Source organism: Stegostoma tigrinum, chromosome 6 (genome assembly GCF_030684315.1).
Source record: "Stegostoma tigrinum isolate sSteTig4 chromosome 6, sSteTig4.hap1, whole genome shotgun sequence".
In the NCBI taxonomy this organism is placed as follows: domain Eukaryota; kingdom Metazoa; phylum Chordata; class Chondrichthyes; order Orectolobiformes; family Stegostomatidae; genus Stegostoma; species Stegostoma tigrinum.
In genome coordinates, this window is record NC_081359.1 from 79,981,261 (window position 1) to 80,005,850 (window position 24,590).

General features: G+C 38.1%; 1 protein-coding gene across 7 annotated transcripts in view; it reads right to left on the bottom strand.

Annotated features, from left to right (window-relative positions):
- Positions 1-1,320: 1,320 nt before the first annotated feature.
- Positions 1,321-24,590, bottom strand: part of ubl3a (ubiquitin-like 3a) — a 77,884-nt gene continuing 54,614 nt past the window's right edge. For all 7 annotated transcript variants that reach the window (XM_048532799.2, XM_048532802.2, XM_048532804.2 and 4 more), the window contains 4 exons: positions 19,703-19,811; positions 11,569-11,655; positions 3,223-3,300; positions 1,321-2,983 (listed from right to left, as the gene is read on the bottom strand). In XM_048532799.2, the coding sequence (XP_048388756.1) occupies positions 2,931-2,983; positions 3,223-3,300; positions 11,569-11,655; positions 19,703-19,811 (327 nt within the window). In that variant the 3' untranslated portion in view covers positions 1,321-2,930. The remainder of the gene's footprint in view (positions 2,984-3,222; positions 3,301-11,568; positions 11,656-19,702; positions 19,812-24,590) is intronic.

A 24,590-nucleotide genomic window follows, 5' to 3' on the forward strand; every position in this document is an offset into this window, starting at 1 on the left:
TAGGGATTCTATGATTCTATAACCTGGTGCTTAGACAGTTGAAGGCACAACTGCCAAAAATGGAGGCAGTAAAAAATGCAATATGCAGCAGCCTGAACTAGATGAAAATATTTGAGTGGGTTGCAGGGCTAGTGGTTAAGAATAGGGAATAGCAAAACCTTAGGGAGCTTTGTAAACAAGATTATCAAATGAGGTTTTGCCAAACTGGCAGTCAATACAGATAACTGAGAACAGAGGTGGTGGGTGAAAAGGACTGAGAGAGTTACAATACAAACAACTAAAGTTTGAGTGAGATCCAAGTATAGTATATAAAGGATGGAAAGCAGACCACTATTATAGCACTGAAATTGTAAGTCCTGAGATGCGAAAATAGTGCATGAGAGTTAAGTGGAGCAGACATGTGGTTGAACATTTGTCAAGAACAAATGTGACAGCAAGCCAGTCAATAGTCTGGTTCATTCTGAGACAATGACCAGGGAGAGGGGCTAACTTGGTAGTTACAGAATAGATGGTTAGATGGGGGATTTGGTTCTGCTCATCCAGAAATGGATTCTTGACATACAGCTTCATAATTCTGGGACAGTGGACAAGTTGAAAGAGATAGAGGATAGGTAGCGTTACCACTGCGCATATGGAACCAGATGATATCAACAAGGGGAACATGCAAAAGAGAAATACAAGGAGTTAGAGAGGAAGAAAAATCAATTCACCTGATGTCAATGGTAGAAAAATGTTTGGATCAATTATTGAAGGTGTTTTAACAAGATTCTTGGAAAATTACATGATGATTAGGTAGAGTCAACATACTTTTAAAGGAATCTGTGTTTGATAAATTATATTCTAGTCTTTTAAGGGTGTATCTTTTAGGAGAGATAAGAGAACCTGTAGATGTTGTCCCCTTAAGATTTTCAAAATACATTGATATGTTGCCAGTCTAATGGGAGGCTGATCATAAGTGAAAGAACCGGGAACAATGCAAAACAAATCTGTGTAATACATTTTTTATATTTAAGAACCTGGTGCAATGGAGTGGAATGGTGCAATCCACCATATCTGATTAGACAGAATTTAAAAGGCTATATCGGTGGAATTCAGAAATAGAATAAAGCATATTGGAATGGCCTGGGAGGGGTGGGATTGGGTCTTTACTATGTAGTTACAAAGATGCAAAATTATTTCATTTGTCAACTTGACATGTTTTAAACTAGCCAATAAACAGACAAGAATCAAATTAGATTCTTAAAACATTTAGAAAGCAGTTAACCCAAACAAAACTAGGTCATGCATCTGTGGAAATAAAAGCCAGTGAGATTTATACCATGAACTGCAATTTTTTTTATTTAGTTTACATAAGTATCTATCAGTACAGGTTGCAGAAAGAAAATGTTCAGTCATATTTACAATCATTGCAAAACTCAGCTCTATACAAATTTGATCCTGATCAATATGAACAATATTTTGTAGAACTATAGCATATAAAGCATTTTAAAAGCAAATAACACAGGTAAATGAAAAAACATTATGTCTACCTATGACATACACCATTGAATTCAATCTGAGCAGATGCTTTTATTAGATATAGAACACAATGTCAACCTGTGACTTTTTCAAGTTGCTATTGTTACTTACATAGTATATTCTATTATACTACAAGCAAATCTATACTTGTTAATAAGTTCTATACTCATGTACTGTATAAGATTCTTATTAAATATATTCTACATATCTGTAATTCAGTTGGAAAGAAACACCTCCCACTGAAAAATATAAAAACTTTATTTTTTTTTACAGGTTCAGATGAAAGTAGCTCATGCTCCAGTGCTGTGCAAAAATCTCTAGGTTTTAGTTAGCATATCATTTGTAATTTATACAAAAGGAAAGGGAAGGCCAACTTTCACATATTAGGCCCTTCTGATAATTTGGTTTCCCTATCTTTTGTATCATTGCAAGCACTAAATACAGAAAAGCAAAATATTACAAGTACTAAAATAGTTTATCATATTACTGAGAAAGAATATATGCTAATGCTTAATGAGTGCCTTTCTCCCATTAGGTTTCAAATCTGTAACAGGTTAAAAATAAGCCAATAGTGAATGGTAAGGTTATAAGATTTAAAAAAAAATAGGCAAGATGGCTAATGAGGCTTTACTACAAATACAGTAAACATACACAGCAGTGAGAAAGATGCTCGAGGAAAGCTTCTTCCTCCCTCATTAAGGCTACATATGCACTCAATGCACTGGTGTATGCTGCAAGATTTACTTGGTACAACAAATTAAGCTGAAGGTAATGCTCCATTAAAAAAGAATCTTTGAAATCAAATCTACAAACTCATCAAAACACAGGTATGTTTACTTTACTCTGAGCAGCAGACACACTTGTAACAACTTTAATGAGTATGGAATTTGCAAGCAATCATCAAAGATTTGAAGAACAAAAATTACTTTCACTATCATCTACCAAGTCTTTCATGTAATTTAATCTTTCAGTAAATCTGGTTTCATCATCTGGTTTAACAAAGCAACATTACACTGCAGTCAACAGTGTAAATTTCCTCCAGGAAGTGCCTGGATTTTAAAAAACTTCTTAAAAATGCCATGATATATACCTTCCAACTCTATAAAGTAGTGAGAACAGAAAGGATTCAGTGGTATGGAAATTCTTCTGTTTAATTTTATCTGTATATACCTATATAAATAAATACAGAAACTGCAGACGGCATTACTACCGTCCAAAATTTAAAAATGAACACTACAGAAAACAGATTTAAAATAAATCAAACAGTAATGCTCCAGTTTTTAATATTGGTTTCATGAACAATCAAGTTTGTTTTTATAAAAGGTCCTTGAAGCAACGTTACTTCTTTTCTATACCAGCAGCATGAATGACAAGGACTATATTACATCACGGTTAGCAGTTTGTCGGAGTATTTACAGAATCACACAACAATTGCTCTCTCCAGTCTTTTCACGGTTCCTTTGACCTATAGACATTAAAGAAAAACATTATGAGAAACAAATTCACAGAAAATACCCTCTTCCTCCCTATTTTCCAGAAAAGGCTTTCATTTTTATATAATCCCCACTAGATAAGAGTGGAACAACATTGATCATTCTCTCACGCTCTATCCCCTGATACAATGTATATAAACATGTAGTAAATACATAGAAAACTGAATGAACAGAACCTTTAAAATGAGTGTCCAACTTAATAGCTACTTACCCTGGGAATTTGGCTCTGGCAATGTCTCTCTTGCAACCAAATGCATCACAGTAGTTTTACCAAGAGGAAGCTTTAGTGCTGTAAGGAAAACGTTATGTACAATAATCAAACAGTCTGAAATTAGTCACTCACTCCAATTTCTTTCAAACCTACAACTGATGTTTCAAAATAAAAAGCAGAGTCAAACTTTTCCAAGAATACAGACAGATATTACCAGAGAGGTTTACTACATAACATTGACTTCTTTCATCTTGAAAATATTATTCATTCTGCCTCACCATTCCACATGGTGATTCTAATTTTATGCTTATTTCAACGGTGCATTCCAGTCAATATCAGGATTAGAACAACCTACGTACTTCGGTTGACAAGTGGCAGATAGTCACTTATGTTGCACAATTGTTTATCTCAAACACAACAATCCCAATCACCTCCCATCTTCAACATTATCATTATCAAGTTCCCTATTACCAGCAAGTGTGTTAGCAGCCAGCAGCTGAAGTTTACTGGGCATAGCTGTGAGAAGTATCTCACCTCATGAATCCTCAGAGCCTTTTCACTAGCTGCAAGGCTTCAGCCAGGAAAATAATAGAATATTCACCACTTTCCTGGATGGGTACTGCTGTAATAGCTGTCAGTTTGTATGCTCAACATTTTCTTCAAAAATCAGTCCTCTGACACAAAGCCTTGTGGGTTCCCTTGGTACTTAGGATTTTCTTTCTGTACCTCACCATCCAGAACTGAACAGTCTTAAACGTTAGGCCTGACTAAAAGCTCTATAACTTTAGCATGACGGCTCCAGATTTTCATTGATTTGATGTGCTAATAGTATCTTTTCTAGTGAAAACTTCTTGCAGCCAATCAGTGAACCATTTCAAACATTTTCAGTTTCAACCCTATCTACATCCTCAAGGGGATTTAGTTTAAATTTGTCCTTTGAGACTCTTCCTGCCAATGTATTACCAGAAAATATCCTTCTAAAGCATTGTAAAAAGACAAGGAAAGAATAAATTAGACTTTGTGTCACTTTTGTTCCGTTGAAGGACAGCTTGAAATTTCTCACTGCTTCCATAAGGAGACATTTGAGATCAAAGGCTCCATGAAAAGTACAGAAACTTATTCATGTCTATAAATACACCATACAGTAGGGCAGCACAAACAAAATTGGAAGATTTCTAGTAATACTTCATCCGACGATAAAGGAAGTGGGGGGGTGGAGAGAAAGAGGAAGGGGGAGTTGAAGGGAAATGAGGAGGAATGAGATACCACAAATTAGAAAGAGGGAACTAAAGAATTGATGAAATTCATTTGGCCCATCTAGATACATGACAATTCTGTTCCATCTTCACCCTTTTATTGGCAGCAAGCACACCTTTTGATCCAACGATATTTACCAAGCTACCTCTACCCCTTCCCATATTGCTCCTGCTGCAGTCTCTCCTCATGACAATGCTCTCTTTGCAATTCCTAGTTATGGTTCCCCCTTCAACTATCACTTGATTTACAGGAACACTATCTCTTTGATCTTTACCCTCCAGGTCCCAAGAGGCAACGTATCTCCAAATTCAGAGATACTTTATCGCCGCCTGATTCTTTTGATAAGAAGAATTTACTGAGCCATTTTTCTCAGTCCTCAGTTCTTGTTTTTCTGGCTTTAAAAGAAGCTGAAAAAGAAAAAGAATGCCCTTTTCACATCTTCTATCAGTGGAAAAGGCAAATGACCTTAACATGCTCTATCTGGAGCTTGTCAAATGGAAACAAAAGATCTTTACTCTTATATTTAATCATTACCAACAACTTCAACTTTTCTTCTGTCAAATTACAAAAGTACAAACTACAGTATAAAAACAAATAATTCTTGCACATATCCAAATATAATGATCAATGTTCTAGCCTAGTGATAATGGGAACTGCAGATGCTGGAGAATCCAAGATAATAAAATGTGAGGCTGGATGAACACAGCAGGCCCAGCAGCGTCTCAGGAGCACAAAAGCTGACGTTTCGGGCCTAGACCCTTCATCAGATGTTCTAGCCTACTTCTGTTTCAACATCTTAGGATGAAAGACGTGATCCTAAAATTTAAAACCTGTATTTCTAGTCGTCAGAATTCCTCTATACCAAACCATAAGCCAGTTATGTAATTTAATGTATACACTAACTACTATAGACTGAGCTTGTACCGATACAAACTTATTAGTAAAATAATTATGTGTCAAAGTACCTACTACACACAGTTTATTTTCCCTTTGCTGGTATGATAACTTTTGATACATCTAAACTCAGCCAAAAATGAAACATTTTCATGACTTGATTTTCTACAAGTTGAGTCACTGCTGTAGCGTAGGCAGCTTGGTAGCTAATTTGTACTCAGCAAGAAACTACAAACAGAAATGAGATGACATGACGGCCAAATTGTCTTCCAGTGATAAACATCAGCAAGAACACCAACTTTTACATCCACCTGAAAGGAGTCTTGTTTCAATATTGCATCTGAAAACTAGACCCAACAACGTGGTAGCCAACTGTCAACTTAGATTGTGTGACCTTGCCAGTTCCTTCAGAATACTGAGAAGACAGGATGAGAGGGTTTGTGATGATTGCATCATAATGGAGGTGATACAAACGATCCACAGAACATGGAGCTTATTGATGGAAGATCAGTGGTGGATCCCATCATGTTTCTGAGAAGGACTTGAGAGATACAACAGAAAACAGGATAGATATAGCTGAGATGCCTGTTTGGAAAGTGGAGGGAATCCACATCTGAAAATATTTCAGGATCTTTGTTGTGGAACGGAGCCCTATCAAAATATTCATGACAGAGCTGGAGATCTGAGAGAAGTGATTTAAACTTTTAAAGGAAAATTGGTGAGAAAAGATTCACAAATTCAGATCTTGACCAGTACATGCACACACTGGTTGCTTGGTGTGCCTTCTTTTTGTTGAATGAAGGCGTTATAATTAAGACTACAGAGGACGTGCCAGGAGCAGCACCAGGCATATATAAAAATGAGGTGCCAACCTGGTGAAGGTACAAAGCAGGACTACCTGTATACCAAATAGCACAGGCAGCAAATGATAGGGCGAAGTAATTCCATAGCCAATGGATCAAATCTAAACTCTGTAGTCCTGGCACATCCAGTCATGAACGGGGGTGAACAGTTAAACATCTCATTGTAGACATTTGTGAATATTTGTGGAGACTCCTTTAATGAGTGGGCTCAGGGAGCCGAGCACATACACACAAAAGAGAAGGCTCAAGCATTTGCAACAACCTTCAGCCGAAAGCGAGAATGAACCAGGGGACCTCTGGAAGAGCCCATTCTAGAACCCCCATTTCAGAATGGGCTCTTCCAGAGGTCCCCTGGATTACACACATAAGTCTTCAGCCACCCCACAGGATATGAAGAAATGGCTAGCAGCATTCAATGCTGTAAAGGCTGTGGACTCTGACAACATTCTGGCAATAGTACTGAAGAGCGATCAGAACTTGCACACTCCTAGCCAAACTGTTGTAATTACAACACTGGCATTACCTGACAATGTGGAAAATTACCAATGTAATTTTGGGTTGCCAATGCCCAGAACAGATCTAACCTGGCAAATTACCATCCAATCAGCTTACTCAACTCACTATCATCTGTAAAGTGATGGAAGATATCATCAACAGTGCCATTATGTAGCACTTGCACAGTAAGAGTCTGCACTCTAATACTCAACTTGTATTCTGCCACAACCACTCATCTCCTGACCTCATTATGATCTTGATTCAAACATGGGCAAAACAGCTGAACTCCAGAGATGAGACAGAAACACAAAGTAGAAGCAGAAGGACACTCAGGGCCCCTTCAAGCTTGCCTTGCTATTCAAATATGATTATGGCTGATCATCCAAACTGATCCCAGTTCCACTTTCTCCTCATAACCTTTGATCCCTTTATCCCGATATTTAACTTGCTCTCAAAACAAAAAAAAAAATCAATATTTTGGCTTCAGTTGCTGTGGCAGAGAACTCTACAGGCTCACCCTCACCAGGATAAGAAATTCCACATCTCAGTTAAATAGCTTATCTGCCAGCCTTATATTGTGACCTTATATTGTAATTTGGTAAACCTCTATTTCACTCCCTCCATGGTCAGAACATCCTTCTTCAGATAAAGTGACCAAAATTTCACAACAGTCCACATATGGTCTCACCAAGGCACTGTACAATTGCAGCAAGACACCCCTGCTCCTTTGCTCAATTTCTCTCACTATGAAGGCCAATATTTGCCTTCACAACCTGCGTGTTCTCCATACACAAGATGAGGGATCTGTCCTCAACATCAAGGCACCCCAGCAAAATTCTTCAATGGGAATCAAGGAAAATATTCTGTTGGTTAGAATGATACCGAGCAAAGGAACCTGTACTTGTAGAAGATCTGTCAGTTCAGCCTCAATATCTCTTTACAAGAGTTCCTCAGGGTATTTTTTTTTAAAAAAATCTGTTCAGCCCTGTTATGACATAACTTTGGAGCAGGTGGGCCTTGGACCAAGGCTTCCTAGCTCAAAGGTAGCGACTCTGCTGCTACACCAAGAGCACTATGGTTTATCTATTATTTTCCTTTATCCCCCTTGTCCAGACTGGCAAACTATAATTTCTAATTAACCACTTCAGAGATGTTATGACAAACGTTTGGAGCAGGTGGAACTTGAACCCGAGAATTCAAGGTCAAAGACAGGGACACTGCCACTGCACCACAACAGCCTAGTTTTCACAAGGGAAATTTTTTTTTAAAACAACCTGATAGGTTATTGTTTACCTCTGAAGCAGACGGAACTTGAACCCAGACTTCCTGAATCAAAGGTAGGGACAGTACCACTGGTACCACAGAAGTGTGTGTCCAACAGGGCAGATATTTTCTAATTGCTAACCTGTTTATAGATGTCATTACACATTTTCGGAGCAGGTGGGACTTAAACCTGTCTCTCATAGTCCAGAGATAAGGACATTACCACTGCACAAGAGGCCTTGTGTCCACAGGTCACAGGCGCAATAATCTTCAGCTGCTTCCTCAGTGATCTCCTTTTCATCATAAGGTCAGCTGTGGTGATGTTTGCTGATGATTGTACAACATTCAACACTATTCGTGACTCCTTTAGATACTGAAGCAGTCCATGTCCAAATGTAGCAAGCCCCAAACAATATTCAGGTTTGGTCTGACAAGTGAAAAGTAACATTTGCATAACACAAGATTCAGGCAATGGCCATTTCCAACAACAGAGAATCTAACCATAATCTTCTTGACATTCAATGGCATTACCATTGCTGAATTCTCCACTATCAAAATTTTCAGGGTTACCATTGATTGAAATCTGAACTGAGTTAGCCAAAGTACTGTGGCTACAAGAGCAAGTCATTCTCTAGGGAGTAACTCACATCCAGATTCCCTAAAGCCTGTCCACAACCTACAAGTCACAAATCTACAAGGACTGCAATGAAATTGTCCTCACCTGCCTGAATGAGTGATGCTCACACCCTTCTAGATTGGCATTCCATCAATAAAATCACTCCTTCCATCTCCAATGCTTAGTAGTTACAGTGTGTACCATCTATAAGATGCACTGCAGCAATTCTCCAAGGCTCATTAGATAGCACCTTCCAAACCCGTGACACACTACCATCTAGAAAGCCAAAGGCAGCAGATATCTAAGTATCTGCATCCAAGCTACTTACAATCCTGACTTGGAAATATATCACTGTTCCTTCAGTGGCCTCAATTCAAAATCCTGGAATTCCCTCCCTTTCACCATTGTAAGTCTACCTACGTCTAACAGACAGCAGCAGTTCAATGAGGCAGTGAACTACCACCTTCTCAAGAACAACCAAAAATCGACAATGTTGGCCCTGGCTGGCAAACCCATATCCTCCAAATGAACAAAAAACACCAAGAGTTCCACCAGCGAGCAAAACTTGTGCACTATCATCACTTGTCATTTTAGTATCAGATTCTATTCTGACCTCTCAGAATAGTGTTGAAGGCCAAAAACTAACAGATCTCAATAGAAACCTGAACATCAATATGTCCCTTTTCCTTCCAGGCATTCAACAGTCTCTTGGTTTTAATACTTCTTTTTAAACAACTGCGGACCTTACCTGCATCTTTCATGTCTTACCAGTCAACAACATGAATGTAACTGGGCAAGTTCTAGGTTGTTGCTTGGGGTGGGGATTGTCAGTGTTACGAACCCCTGGGGTGCATACCTGATTTTCTGTCCCACTGCACCTGGGCTACTGGAGAATCTTCCAAATTTTCAATCCTTCATCCCCTATGACCTGTTTCATACTTTCTGCAGAATTTCTCCATTTAAATAATACTCAGCTCCTCTTTTCTGCCTGCCAAAGTACATAACCTCACAGTTCCTTACATTACATTCCATTTGCCAAGTGTGCGCCCATTTTCTCAACCTGTCTAAATCCCTCTGCGTATTCTATGTCATGATCACCACTGGCCTTCCCACCTTTATATTATTTGCAAACTTCGCAATGGTACATTCACTTTCTTTTTTGAAACAGATTAGTTAAAAACAATGGCAGAAAAGCAGCGCAAATTGCTCATTTATAATCTTCTATAATTTAAACCCTACCCCCTTTAAAATAAAAGCATATAAACAGACACATTAAGAGACACAATAAGACACAAATATGACGGGTGCGAAGAAAGAAAAATGTTAGTAAAACTCAGTTTTGACACCAGTCCAGACTGGAGACAATGAAATGTTTATCTTCAATTTCTTTCTGATCCCTTTCAACTTGTTGAGGGCAAGCAGTTGTGGGCTCACCAATTCTCAAACTTTCATTTACTGTTCGAGGATCTGGCCTTATAGTGTCTCTGGTGGTAAGTCTTCCCTGTTTCTTCTTTTACTTCTCCACTAGGGAGAAGAGGGGAGTCTGGCATTGTCCCTCACTGCTTGAATAAAGTAGCATTGCAGATTCAACACATGAGTTCTGGTGATACATCTGCTAAAAATACAACATCCTCCACAGTTTCCTTGGTTTAAAGCAGCATGTTTTCACATTTTTAAGTCTAATAGTCCAAAAAAAATGGTCTTTCTAAAAGACGGCAAAGTACTACAACATACACAGGCCAAGATACTAACATGGCCAGAAGGTCATACCTGCAGAGCAGACGAAAGTTGTGTTCTGAGACCATGCAGCAATCAAGACGCATCCAACTCAATAGAATCAGACTGTACAGAAGAGGCCCGTTGGGCCAGAGTCTGTACTACCAAAAATGTACGATGGCCTACATTGGTCCTACTTTTCCACACTAGAACATAGCCTTGAATGTTACAACACTTCAAGTGCTCATCCAAGTACTTTTAAGAGATTGTGAGGTTTTCTGCCTGAACTATACACCCATAGAGTGTAATCCTAAGATTCTTGATTAGCAATTCCTCCCCACACTGAGCCATCTGAAAAAGCCCTTTAAAGTCAAACAGGATTCCAACTCAATTAAGCTTAATGGCTAACTGGAAACTGTTCGAAAATAAAAAGCCCATTCTAACTTCTGGGCAACTATTAAATTGAACCCCCAACTTAGCTTTGACCATGCTGCACACCTAATCCCTATTCCTTCCTATTCGTGACCCGATCATCCCTATACCTAGCCCAACATCCTTACTCCAACTCGCTGACACCCCCACCAAATTCCCTGATTTTCCTGACCTGACATCTACTTACCTGTCTCCTTACTCACCTGAACTTTTACAAAGGCTTTTCAAATGTCTGCTGAACATTTAGACTTCAGGAAATAGCACTCATTATTATAAAAAGCAGGGCCTTTTCTACACAATTTCTCTCTGCTGCTGTATTAGAGAATTCTTGGATGCTTCATAACAGGAGGTTGTGGTCCAGGAATCTCCAGCACAGAAATCAAAAGGGTATAAATAGAGATTTCAACCCTGATTGAAATTAGGCTTCACTGCCCAGAATTTGCATCCTTAGTGTAGATGTTAGAGAGGTAGCATTTGTATAAGAAATGAGGGAGTTGAGATGGAAATGTCAGAGAAGAAGGTTGGAAACCAATAAATGGTGGTGCTATGGAACTGGGTCACAGATGGAGGAGGAACAATCAACAATATTGAAAGCTGTAGAAATGACAGGAGAAAAGATGAATAATGATCACAGTCGATAGAATATCACAAAACAAAAAGCATGAAATTAAAAGTGTTTTACCTGATTAACGGAGTGGACTACTTGGTGCTGATAGTCAGTATTTATAATAGAAGAACAATTTAATCAATTTCAAGTGACGACTTTCAGTTTATAACGTTTCCACATGCCGAACACATTAGATTTCTTACCTCCTAGAGTCACATTTCCATGTAGAAATCTTCCTTGGTAGATAAGCCTTAGGATGCTCGGACTGCTGACCAATTCATCTTCCCAATCTGAAAGACAAATAAAAAGTAGTGTCTTTAAATTTAGAACAAAGAGAAAAGCTGAAGACGCTTTAATGGCGACCATGTGACCACTTTCAATTGTTGTAAAAATCCATCTGGTTCACTAATCTCCTTCACGGGAGGAAATCAGCAGTCTTCACCCTGATCTGCCTACATGTGACTCAGCCTCACAGCAATATGGTTGACACTTTAATTGAAATAATTGCTGGCATAGTCAGTGACAACCACATCACATGAACAACTTAAAAAGAAAATGCATCATATTCTACTTTCTGAAGAATTACTAATCTGGTCAGTAAAATATACAGAAAATGCCAGACAGGCCTCTGGCATTAGTATTCTATATCCCTGTCAACTCAATTTTAAAACACAACTGAAAGTCTTACTGCCTTCTTGGTAAGTTCTAGACATCTCACCTGGCTGAGAATAGAAAAATACGTTTACTCGTTGTATATCAAAAAGGAAACACTGATACATAAAAAAGGGGTCACCTACATCAAAAGGCACTTAAGGCAGATAACTTTAGCATTAATGTCTCAAACTGAATCAGATACTGTCTGTCTACCATTACTTTACAATATTCTACTTTCATTATTTTTAATGTGAAAATGATATGGACTTATGAAAAGAAAATTTGAGATTACAGACTACCACAAATATAGTGCCGATATTTTAATTCACTTGAAAACATACCGTCAATATATCTGTAAGCCTCAGAAAAGGCGGAGACCATACTGTCCCTTGAAGCTGCTTTAGCATTCTCCATAAATTTCCACTAAAGTATCCTAAATGACTAAGATTTGACAGGCTTATGTGGTAGAGATTCTGAAGTTTCAATATCTCCTGAGTAAAAAGGAATTAACCGCATTGCAAGACTGCATCCTTGGTTCTAGACTCCACAACCAGGGATATCTTACCTGCACCTATGTATCCCTGTGTACTTGATGAGTTTCAACTAGATACTAACAAGGAACAAGCCCTCAAGCCTACTCCGCCATCCAAGATAGCAGCTGATCTGATTTCAATCTCAACTCTTCAATCTCACTCTAGATATCCCTGATAATCTTTCATCCTCTAGTACTGAAAGATTTTGATTCCATAGCCTTTTGAAGAAGGGAATTCCAAAGGAAATTCCAAGTGCACTCAACCCTTAAAGGAGAATGTTTCCTTTATCGTCTTAAAAAGAGCGACCCCTTATTTTTAAACCTTAAACCCTTAATTCTAGATTCTCCCATAAGAGGAAACACACATGTACCTTTTAGTTGTGTTCTCTTAATACAATACTTCCTAAGATACAGGGAACAAAACAACACAGTATTTCAGGTATATTAAGAATTGCTGATGCTGGAGTCCGAGATAGCATAATGTGGAGCTGCAGGAACACAGCAGGCCAGGCAGGAAAGGAAGAACAGCAGGAAAGCTGGCTTTTCGGGTTGGGATCCTTCTTTAGAAATGCCAGAGAGGGAAGGGGGCTCCTGAAATAAATTGTGTGTGTGTGGGGGGGAGGGGCGGTGGGGAGGGGGTTTGGGTTGGAGAACGTGAGTGGGATGGTGATAGGTGAGTGCAGGCAGGTAGTGGTGGAGAGTGGAGATTGGTCAGTGAGGTGGGAGGAGTGGATAGGTGGGAGAGAAGATGGACAGGTCAAGAAGGAGGAGATGAGAGGGGCTGAGGTAAGTAGTGGGATAGCAATAGTTGAGTGCAGGTAGGCAGTAGCAGGGATTGGTCAGTGAGGTGGGAGGGGTGGATAGGTGATAGAGAAGACAGACAGGTCAAGGAGGTGGGGATAGAGGGAGGGCTGGTCATGGGATGAGGCTAGGGTTGGGGAGATTTTGAAGCTAGTAAATTCCACATTGAGACCATTGGGTTGTCAGCTCCCAAGGCGGAATATGAGGTGCTGCACCTCCAGTTTTTGGGTGGTGTCATTGTAACACTGGAGGAAGCCCAGGATGGAGATGTTGTCCAGGGAGTTAGTGGGGGAGTTGCAGTGGTTCGTGACTGAAAGGTGTTATCGTTTGTTGCGAACCAAGCGCAGGTGCTCTACAAAGCAGTCTCCAAGCCTCTGTTTGTTCTCACCAATATAAGGAGGCCATATCAGGAACAGCGGATGTAATAGACCACAGCAGATGTGGTGAACATCTGTCTGATGTGCAAGGTTTTTTGGGGGCCTGGGATGGAGATGTAGGGACAGGTGTGGTACTTTCTGCAGTTGCAGGGAAAGGTGCCAGGAGTGGTGGGACTAGTGGGGAGTGTGCAGCGGACGAGGGAGTCGAGGGAGTATTTCAAATACAGTTTAAACAAAACATTCTACATAAATAAAGCACATTTTTTCTGTTCTTGTACTTAAATCCTCTTGTGATAAAGGCTATCATACCACTTCCTTCCTAATACCTGCTGCACCTGCACATTAGCTTTCAGCAACTTAGTGAAGACAATTAGATACCTTGTATGTCCACACTTTCCAACCTCTTGACCATTTCAGCAATGCACTGCATATCTATTCTTCCTATCAAAATGGATAATCTCATATTCGTTCCATATTATGCATGTGACATTTTTCCCCACTCATTAATTCTGTCCAGATTTTCTTCGAGTCACTTTATATTTCCTGTATGTCATCACACATTTGGCAATATTGCATTTGGTTCCCACATCCAAATCATTGACATATATTTTAAACAGCTGGAACCCCAAGTAATGATTCTTTCAATAACTACTAGTTATAGCCTGCCAATGTAAGGCTGATCCATTTCCTCCTACTGTTTTCTGCCTGTTAGTCAGTCTTTAATCCATGCCAGCGCCTTACCTCCTATTGCACAAATTTTTATTTTGCTAACTTCCTTCCTGTGGGGTACCAATAGAAAAACTTCTGAAAATTCAAGAACAGGACACCACCTGATTTCTCTATCAATTCTGCAAGTAACATCCTAAAAAACAAATCCGATTGTGAAAAATAAACTTCCTATCTGCAAAACCATGCTGACCATATCCAACCAAATCATTATGACCCAAGTAGAGAGAAAGTAGAGTTAACAGTGAGTCCAGTGAAGGGTCACTGAATCAGAGACATTAGCTCTGCTTTCTCTCTACAGATGCTGTCAGACCCGCTCTGCTTTTCCAGCAATTTCTGCTTGTGTTCTTTGTCTTCTTCATTATGACACAAGTGCCCATTTATCACATTCTTTGTTACATTCTTACAAATAGCAGAGAATAAAAGTCCATTTTACTTTATCTACCTGCAAATGACAGCGTTCTCATCTCAGGAATCAATTTGGTAAGCCATCATTGCATCTCCTCTAAGACACGTGCACAAGAGACCTAAACTACACATTATTCCAGGGGTGGTCAAAAACATAATTGCAGCAAGGCTTCCTTACTCTAATATTGAAAAATCCCTCCCCTCTACCTGCACTGTTGACAAAGACTTCACATTTCTCCTTGCCATTTGCTTGCTGTACCTGCAAGTCAACGGTTTTTTGGCAACATTGTTTGCTTCTAATATTATTCTTAAACTTTCGTTGGCTACAGATGGATCATGCTTCCAGTGGACTTTATTCAAGGGAATATGTGTTAAAAATAATGAAACTATTTAAATATTTGCTATTGCAAAAGTACCATCATACCTTTTGATCCGATTTCTCAATGTGTCTCAATCCTATATATTTTTTCAACTGTCTTCACTTAAATTTTGGATACCAGTGACACAACTCTCTCCCAATATTTAATGTCTCACGCTCCCCTTTATCCATCACAGTAGCAATGAAAATGTCATACTTCCCCATAATTTATATCATCTGACACTTTCACATCCACTTGCATTAATATTCTTGCAGTGTGTCATTCTCAATTTACTTTCTTAACTGAGCAAACATGGATATGATACATTTCAGTCCCTCATCTAAGTCACTAACAGGTAGGTTGTAACTAGCTGATACCCAAACAAAAGTTAACAGTAAAATATGCAGATGCTTAACTTTAGAAATAAAAAAAAATGCTCAAGAAACTCAGGAGATCAAACATTTCAAGTCTAATACGATTCTTTCCTAGAATCCCAAGACTTGATCCTTATAACTTTTCATTGGTTAAAATCAAAAATGACTAGTTTCTTCTAACTGCGCAAGATCCTTTAAACAATTTTGAGTACAGGCTAATACATTATTCCGAATCCAAGAACTCCATTCTTGTACAACAACAGGTTGAATGGCACCTTCTAGAAACCTATGAAAATTCAAAGATATCTCATCCTTTTATCTTTCCTAAATATATCCTCAAAAGACAACAGCTTTGTCAAACATAATTTCCCTTTTATAAAACCAGTGTCAACATAGTTAATTGGAATGTGATATCCCAAATACCTTGTCACCCAGTGCTGAACAATACGTTCAGCATTTTCCCTATTCTAATGTCAGGCTAACTGGTCTATAATTCCCTATTTTCACTTTCTCTTCTAGTTTGATAGTGAGATATTTGCTACCTTCCCATCTATAGGATCCATGCTAAAATTTAAGAAATCACAGAAGATCAAAACAAATGCATTTTTCTTGATAGCCACCTCTTAAAACCAGAGTAGGCTCAGATATAAAGTATATTTGTTGGCTTTTAGTTTAATTCATTTTTCCACTACTTTATGAAATGTGTATTCGATGTCTGACATTTTCCTGTTGTAATTTCTCCTGCTGCCTCTAAGGCACCCAAATCACTTATTAATCGCTTCCTTTTTACAGTTCTTAAACGCCTGCAATTTTTTTTGTATTTGTGATTTACTCATGTTCTATTTTCTTTGTCAGCTTCTTGGCTATCAATTCTTGAACCTCTCACTTCCTAGCTTAATACCATTCAGAGTCCCAAAAGCTCCTTCCAGGTGCAGCACTAATCTATGTACATCATTGTTGCTCATAATGTGCCAGAGGATTGGAAAACCGTCAACGTAACATCTTTACTTTTAAAGGGAAGGAGACAAAATGGGGTTACTATAGATCAATTGGCTTATCATGTGTCGTCAGGAAAATGTTAAGAGTCTTTTTTAAAGGATGTACAGCAGAACATTTAGAAAAACATAATACAATCAAAGAGTCAGCATGGCTTCACGAAGGGGAAAGCATTAATATTCTGAGGAGATAATAAGCTTGCTAGATAAAGGTAAAGCAGTAATATATTTGGATTTTCAGAGTATGTTTAATAAGGTACAGACATTAGGCTATTTAATAAGAGCACATATTGTTGGAGTATATCAGTGTGGGCAGAGGACTGACTGACTAATAGAAGAGAGTTGGGAATTTCAGGATGAAAACCAGTAATTAGTGAAGTGCCAGAGGACCAGTTTTGGGGTCACAATTATTTACAATGTATGTTAATGATTTGGATGAAGAAAGTTAATACATTATAGACAAGTTTGCAGATGACAGAGGTGGGGAGGCAAGTGCTGAGGATGACAGTCTACAAAGGGACATGAACAGGCTACACAAATTAGCAAAAGCTTGGAAGGAAGAATATAATGTGACGTTGTGCACCTTGGCAGGAAGAATAGATGAAGTGAATACTATTCAAATGGAGAATGCAGCACAGAGGATTTGGGAGCCTTCATTAATAAATCACAAAAACCTAGAAGAGTTCTACAGATAATAGGGAAGGCAAAAGGAATGTTGGCCTTTATTTCAAAAGAAATGGAGTCTTAAAAAAGAAAGGTGTTACTAAAACTACACAGGGCAATACTAGACCACAGTTGGAATACTGTGAATTACTTTGTGTTCCTTAAATAGGGAAGATATACTGGCACTGAGGTAGTCTAGAGTAGGTTCATTAGGTTGATGCCAGGTATGGAGGAATTTTACAAGAGGAGGTTGAGTAGGTTCAGTCTGTACTCACTGAAGTTTAGAAGAACAAGAGGTGACCTTTTCAAAACGTAGGTGGTTTGTAGAGGTCCTGACATGGTAGATGTGGAAATGTGGTTTCCTCTAGAGTGTCTAGAACCAGACGGCATAATCTCAGAATAAAGGGTCGCCCATTTAATACAGAGCTGAGGAGGGATTTCTTCTCCCAGAGCGTTGTGAATCTGTGGAATTATTTACCGCAGAGGGCTGTAAAGGCTGGGTCATTAAATGTATTGAAGACTGACACAGACTGATTTTAACTCGCAAGGGAATCAAGGGTTATGAGGAGTAAAAGACAGAAAAATGGAGTGAGGATTACTGTATCAGCCATGAGCTAACCGGTTAGTAGGCTTGATGGGCTGAATGGTCTGCTTCTGTTCCAACATCTTACAGTTGGTCAGTTTCCTCTACAATGGAAAATATAGATGGATGCTCACTTTGCTGAGCATCTCTGTACAATCTGCAAGCTCTAATCTACTGGTTGCTTACCAGTTGAGTTTTCCACCTCATTCCTGCAGTGACTTCTGCAACTTCCTTTACTGTTCCAATGAAGCTCAATAGAGACTCAAGGAATAAAACAGTTCATCTTTCAATTATGCACTTGACAACCCTCAGGACTCACCACAAAGTTCAACAAACTCACTTCCCTACTTCAGACAGCAGGCATTGGTAATAGTTCTGCTTTACCACTTCTGCCCTTAACTCCATCAAATACTCTCCTCTTCCAGTTTTTACGCTTAAATTCTGTTATACATCAATAGCATTTTCTATTCTTACTTACAATCTATCTTTTAATTAAGATATACAGTGAAAATGGGAAATTGTGTGCAATTAGAATATTTTAGGGGTGTTTACTGGATTTTTAAAATGACTATTCAATTCCAGATTTTTTTCAACACTCACACGAGCAAGTCTGTTCTGTTAGACCTGCTAGAAAATATCAGCTCTAACTAAAGCAGTTAAAAACTTGCGGCAGATATGGAGACACAGTACAAAAAAAACCTCTGACAAGTAGAGCAGAGTTCACAATTTCTTTACTGGATGCGCAGTTAATACCAGTTTTTTTAAACACACTTCAAACAAAACTGGTGCAGTGTCCTTAAAATTACTGTGATAGCTCAAACATTATTTTCAATTTCAACCCTTTCATTAAACAGACAGTCACAATCCCTTTATATTTGGCTTATGATGATGATGTGGCATCTGTCCTGCTCTAATAAGATTTAGCAAGACAAAATTATTTCAAGTTTACTTGTTCACAATTTAGTTTCCACATTACCTTTCTAGACCATGACACAATGAGAAGAAAATTCCAACATCTTATTTGAAAAACTGGTATAGTAACTTAAAAATACATTCTGTTCTATGCACTCCACAGAAGCTTGTATTTCATGAGGTATTTAACAAGAGCAACACGTAAAATATAAAACAAAAGTCATATTGAAGGATTGAAAATTAATTCTGATCTACAGGAAAAACTAAACCTCAGTGCTGAAGTTTGTGTGCATTTTTATAGTTTTACCACATTATGGTAGGGACAATAATCTAAGATTTCTTTAATGCACTTTCATGTTTTATTACATTTGAGGTGTAATCCAAACCTTTAGAAATACCCAAGAGCCTTTGAGGAACGCCTATTATCTTAAAGAAAACATCTGCAGGTTACAAATAACCTATATAATCCCACCATTACCTACAGATGTAAAGTATTCAGCAGTTTTCATAGTAACACAAATACCTCTGTCGCCTGAAAAAGAAGTTTGGTATCTTAATTTTCCAATATATAAAACTTAGTCTGGAATGATAAAGATAAACACAAAAATTAGATCAATGGGAGGTGTTTTTCACTATATGAATATTGTTGAAGAAAAACAAGTCTCCATTTCTCACAGCCTCAGTGTTTATATTAATTCTGTTTTTTTCATCTGTTGCCAGTTGCCATGTAGAAGCACGCCCCAAAGTACTGAAAGAGAAATTCACCACACATGTAAATGAATGGGAAGATGCAAGGATATTACCTTCCAGAAAAGGGATTTAGTTGGAAACATGGAGATAACCGTGTTTACAGAAGAGCCTGAGACATGCTACGGGGGAACGAAGCTGTAAAGTTATGAAGTTATAAACTGGAACCAGCACTGTTTCAATGTCTACCATAAACAATTACTCACCCATTGGCCAATTTTCATACACATGTTTGGCAATGTCTGCTGCTGAATCGTTGGGTGAAAACAGAAATTCTTTTGTTTTTCCACTCACCAAGATGAGTCGTAAGTTAATCTGTTTAAAAGGAGAATACTGTACTTCAATATGGCATCAAGACACAACTGTACATATAGTTATTAATCAGTGCTCAAAATTAATGCTACCGAACCATCAAATGTTAGGAACAGCAGTTAAGTCATTAGTTCACACCAAAATGAATGCAATGAATACTCCAAATTGAAAAAAAAATTAATATACAATAAGTTGCCCTTTGCACATGAAAGAAAATTATTCAGCTTCTTCAGCCACTGGGTCACTTCAAATGGTAGGGAGAGGAAAAAACAACTTCCATTTGTATTGTGCCATTTCTTAGTTCATTTATAGGACACAGGAGTCACTGGCTGACCTTTACTGCCTGACCCCTGTTGCCCTGGTGGTAGTAGTAAGTTGCCTTCTGGAACAGCTACAATCCATGTGCTGTAGGTAGATTCACAATGCTATTAAAAGGGATTTAAAAGATATCAAAATCCCAAGATTTTTAATCAGTAACACTGAAGGAACAGTGACATATTCCCAAGCCAGGATTCTGAGTGGCTTGGAAGAGGACATGCAGGTGGTGGTGTTCCCATTATCTGTTGCCCATGTCTTTTTAGATGGAAGAGGTCATAGGTTTGGAAGTTGCTGAGGATCTTTGATGAATTCATACCGTGAATCTTGCAGATAGTATACAATGCTGACACTGAGCATCAGTGATAGAGGAAGTGAACGTTTATGGATATGGTGCCAAACAAGCAGACTGCTTTATCCTGAATGGCATCAGGCTTCGAAAATATTGTTGGAGCTGCATTCATCCAGGCAAGTGAGGAGTATTCCATCATATGTACTTTGTAGATGACAGACAGGTTTTGGAAGGTCAGATTATTTACTCTCTGCAGGATTCCCAGTCTCTGACCTGTTCTTGTAGCCACTGTTCAGATGAGTTTCTAGTCAATGGCAATTTTAAAGATTTGTTAATGGGAAAATTCACTGACAGCAACGCCATTGAATGTCATGAGGTAGTGGTTAGATAATCTCTTATTGGAGATGGTCATGGCCTGGCATCTGTGTGGTGTGTATATTCTTAGGACATTCCAAAAAGTATTTTGCCAAGAATTACTTTCCAAGCACCGTCATTTTGTAATTTCCTTCACTTATTCTTATAATGCATACATTTCCAGTCAGTCAGAATTTATTGTTCACCCCAAAGTGCCCAGAAGACAGTTAAGAATCAACCACATCGCTGTGGGTCCTGTGTTACAAATCAGGTATGGATGGCAGACTTCCTTCCCTGAAGGACATTTGTGAATGAGAATGGGTTTTACGACCATCAACTGTGGTTATGTAGTCACCATCAGACCAGCTTTATTTTAATTCCAAATTATTTTATTATTGAATTCAGATTTCACCATCTGCCATGATGCAATTGGAACTCTTCTCCCCAGACATTGCTTGTATTTACAGATTTCTAGTCATGATATTACCACCATGCCACCACCATCACCCAGGTAAGGTGAACACATCAGCCAAACAAAGCCCTGCAAGGCCCGACAAACACCAATGAGAAACTGATATTGTAATTTGTTCTTGGTCATGTTATTAAAGGCAACAAATACTATTGGCCAGAATGCCAAGTGCCTGTTCTTTATAAAGTTCCAAGGAACATGTTTTTGCCCACTTGAAGTCAGACAGAACCTTGATCTAACATCCCAGCTAAATTATGTCAACTTTCTATTGCAGAACTCCCTTAGTATTGCACTGAAGTGTCAGCCTGCATTACATACCAAAAACTCGGGAGATGGGCTTCAACCTACAATTTACTGACTCAGATGAGAGATTGCCATCACTAATCCTAGACTGCCACCTTAACCGAGGGGTCTAAAGCTATAAAATTACAATTCTAACCTAAATGCGTATACGTGTCTATAAAACTTCTGCAAAATGTTTGTGACTGACACCATGACTACTAACTTACAGGAGTTTGAATTAAGATTCATTTAAGCAATTATGTTTAAAGAAATACATTGCTGATACTAAGTATTGCTGGTATGTAGTATAGAAGGAAACATGGCATAAAGGGAATACGTTTCCAAAACCAACTGGAAAAACTGCCAAATCTTACAAAGGTGATCATTTATTAAACTTCTTCCTTTATTTCTACAACCAGCCCCCATGGCAACAGCAAACTCTCACTTACTACACAGAACGTCACAAAACATCTGCAAGTACAAGAGTCCAACACACGAGTTTAGCCAACACACACAAGATATCACTTTATTTTGAATTCAAAACAATCTACCAGTCACTGATGGGAACGTGAAAGTTGCAGAGACCTTCCAACTTGTAATTACAACAATTAGATCAATGTCAGTCTGTAACAATTCTGGTCTTACAACTTCACCACAGCACACTTCTTCATTCATTATTTGATTCTAGTATTTAGATAGTGCTGGTTACTCAAGAATGTAGGAATCATATTGCTGGAATCATCCTCATCAAAAGCCTCAAGAAATATTTTTGTTATCATTAGGACCTGAAAGTCGAATCTACCTGTAGCTCCAGGACAAAGTGTTCTTTCAAACAAGTTCATTTAAAAAAACAATATAGGGAGGCCAACTGCCAAAGTGCATTGCAATGGCTCCCAAAGATTGATTATTAAGTGTCATAACTTTCCCATGTGCCAGTTTAAGTCATTCAATTATTTATCTGCTTCCCATTTAAAAGTTATTACAGATTCTGCTTCCATCACTGCTTCTGGCAGTGCACTCCATGAGGTAATTGTGTAAATGCATTCACACTCTTGATCACTTGCAAATAAAAATTGTTTTTCCTCAGTTAATTAAAGCCTCTCATTTTGAAAACCACTATTAAATCACCTCTTCTGGACACCAACTGGAAAAATCACATTTTCTCTCATTCCTTCTCATAACTAAAGATTCTCAGCCATATCATCAAAGTGAATCACTACTGTGCTCTCTCCATGGTCTTATTATTGTAACTGTAAGGAGTCCAAATTTAGACATCATTATGTGGGTTTGGCATTACACGTGAACTCCATACTCCTGTCCAGGTTCCTATATGCTTTTCAAAAACAAACAAACTTATTTTCCCCAATTTAAAATGACAATTTTGCATTCCTTCTAAAGGTTATCGCCTACTTTGTAATACATTTATACTTATTCTTCCTAAAATGTATTCATCTGTCCTCTATTTGGTCCATCCACCAACAATGCAGCCTCATGATATTGTTTTAAAGAAACTTTGACCATTGCGCTCTCATTTCCAGATAAAAAAGGAACAGAGGTACATAAAAAAAATGGTTACACAAAGGACTTAACTTCTACCCTAGGCCACTGAAACTGTCTTACAGATGTTTCAAATTCAGAATCAATTTAATATCTTTTTTTGGATTGCTATTTTAATAGAAAGTTAATTAAATTTGAAAGAAAGGTAGTAAACCAATGGAAAATTGTTCTTGTACAATGGCGTAATTATTTAACAACAAAGAAATCTATTTTTAAATTGGTTGTGTGTCTACTAAAGCACAAAGATAAACACAAAGAAAACATCAGTGCAAGATTCTGATTAAAACAGAAAATCCTTGTCATCTATGACCTTCTTATCAGGAGGGAACAGCTCATCTGGTTGTAATTATTGATGAAATGTTACTATTCAAGTGGTAAAGCACTAATGGGGTGCATGGGACAGGAAGGAGTTGATGTCAGTCCTCAGCTGGTACCCTTGGTGGAAAGGTCACAGTAAAAAATGAGAGAAAGGAATTGATGCTGCTTTTGATGAAACCCTTAAATGGACCTTTTGGATGCAGAGGTAGATGTAAGCCAGGCTTATTTTAAGATTAAAGCTTACACCGGCACAAGTAGATAGGCAGACGAATACAGATGATTTGGATTAGGGGTGCAAAGAACTTGAAGAACAAAAATGAGTAGTGACATAATTTGTTGCCAGGAAGAAAAGTTTAATCTTACATAAATCCACAATGCCAGCCACAACATTTGCTCTACATATTTTAAAATATTTCAAAGTAAATTCTGACATCAACTGGTCAGAATGCAACACCCAACCGTCAGAAGTATTATCTAACATATACAATTTGGACATGAATTATAAAGAGCAAGTTGGATATGGCAAAGATCTTGTTTTCTAGCTAACAGATAAACTAGAGAAGATAGCTGTAACTGTTGACCTACTGCCACTGTCCAAGCGGTAATTCATAATGCCTTTTCTCAAAGAAAGAAATCGGGTTTAAAATTTAGAGAATTTGCTACAGCATATCACACCTTGAATAGTGTATCCAAACCTTTTTTTTGGATAAACGTTCTACATCAAGCAATTCAATAATATCTTAGCATTGTAACTGAAGATAACCATCAAGGGAATTCCTTTCCTTTGCATAACTGTACCTACAAAAACAATTCAAGTCGATGCCTTGGGCTGAACCCTAAACAGTGCTGAGATAGGAATTTTGATAGATCAATTTTGCATTGTGAAGGCTGCAACACAAATGTCTCTGTCGGGGGATTTTTTTTTAACAAGACTGCATTTAAAAGTACAGAATGATTTTAATTTTGGAAACAAAATTGGCTTAGCCATCTAGATTTCTAAAAATTGCTAATGCAAATTTTGCCCGTAGGTTTTGGAATATGTACTCCATTCCTTCAAATAACTTATTTTTAAATTCATCTTTAAAGGACTAAACCCCTTAAATTCAATACAAAGCCTTAGCAAGTGAAAATATACAATGAACCTAATAACATCTCTCCAATCTGCTCGACCCAATCTCCCCACTCCTCTTCTATC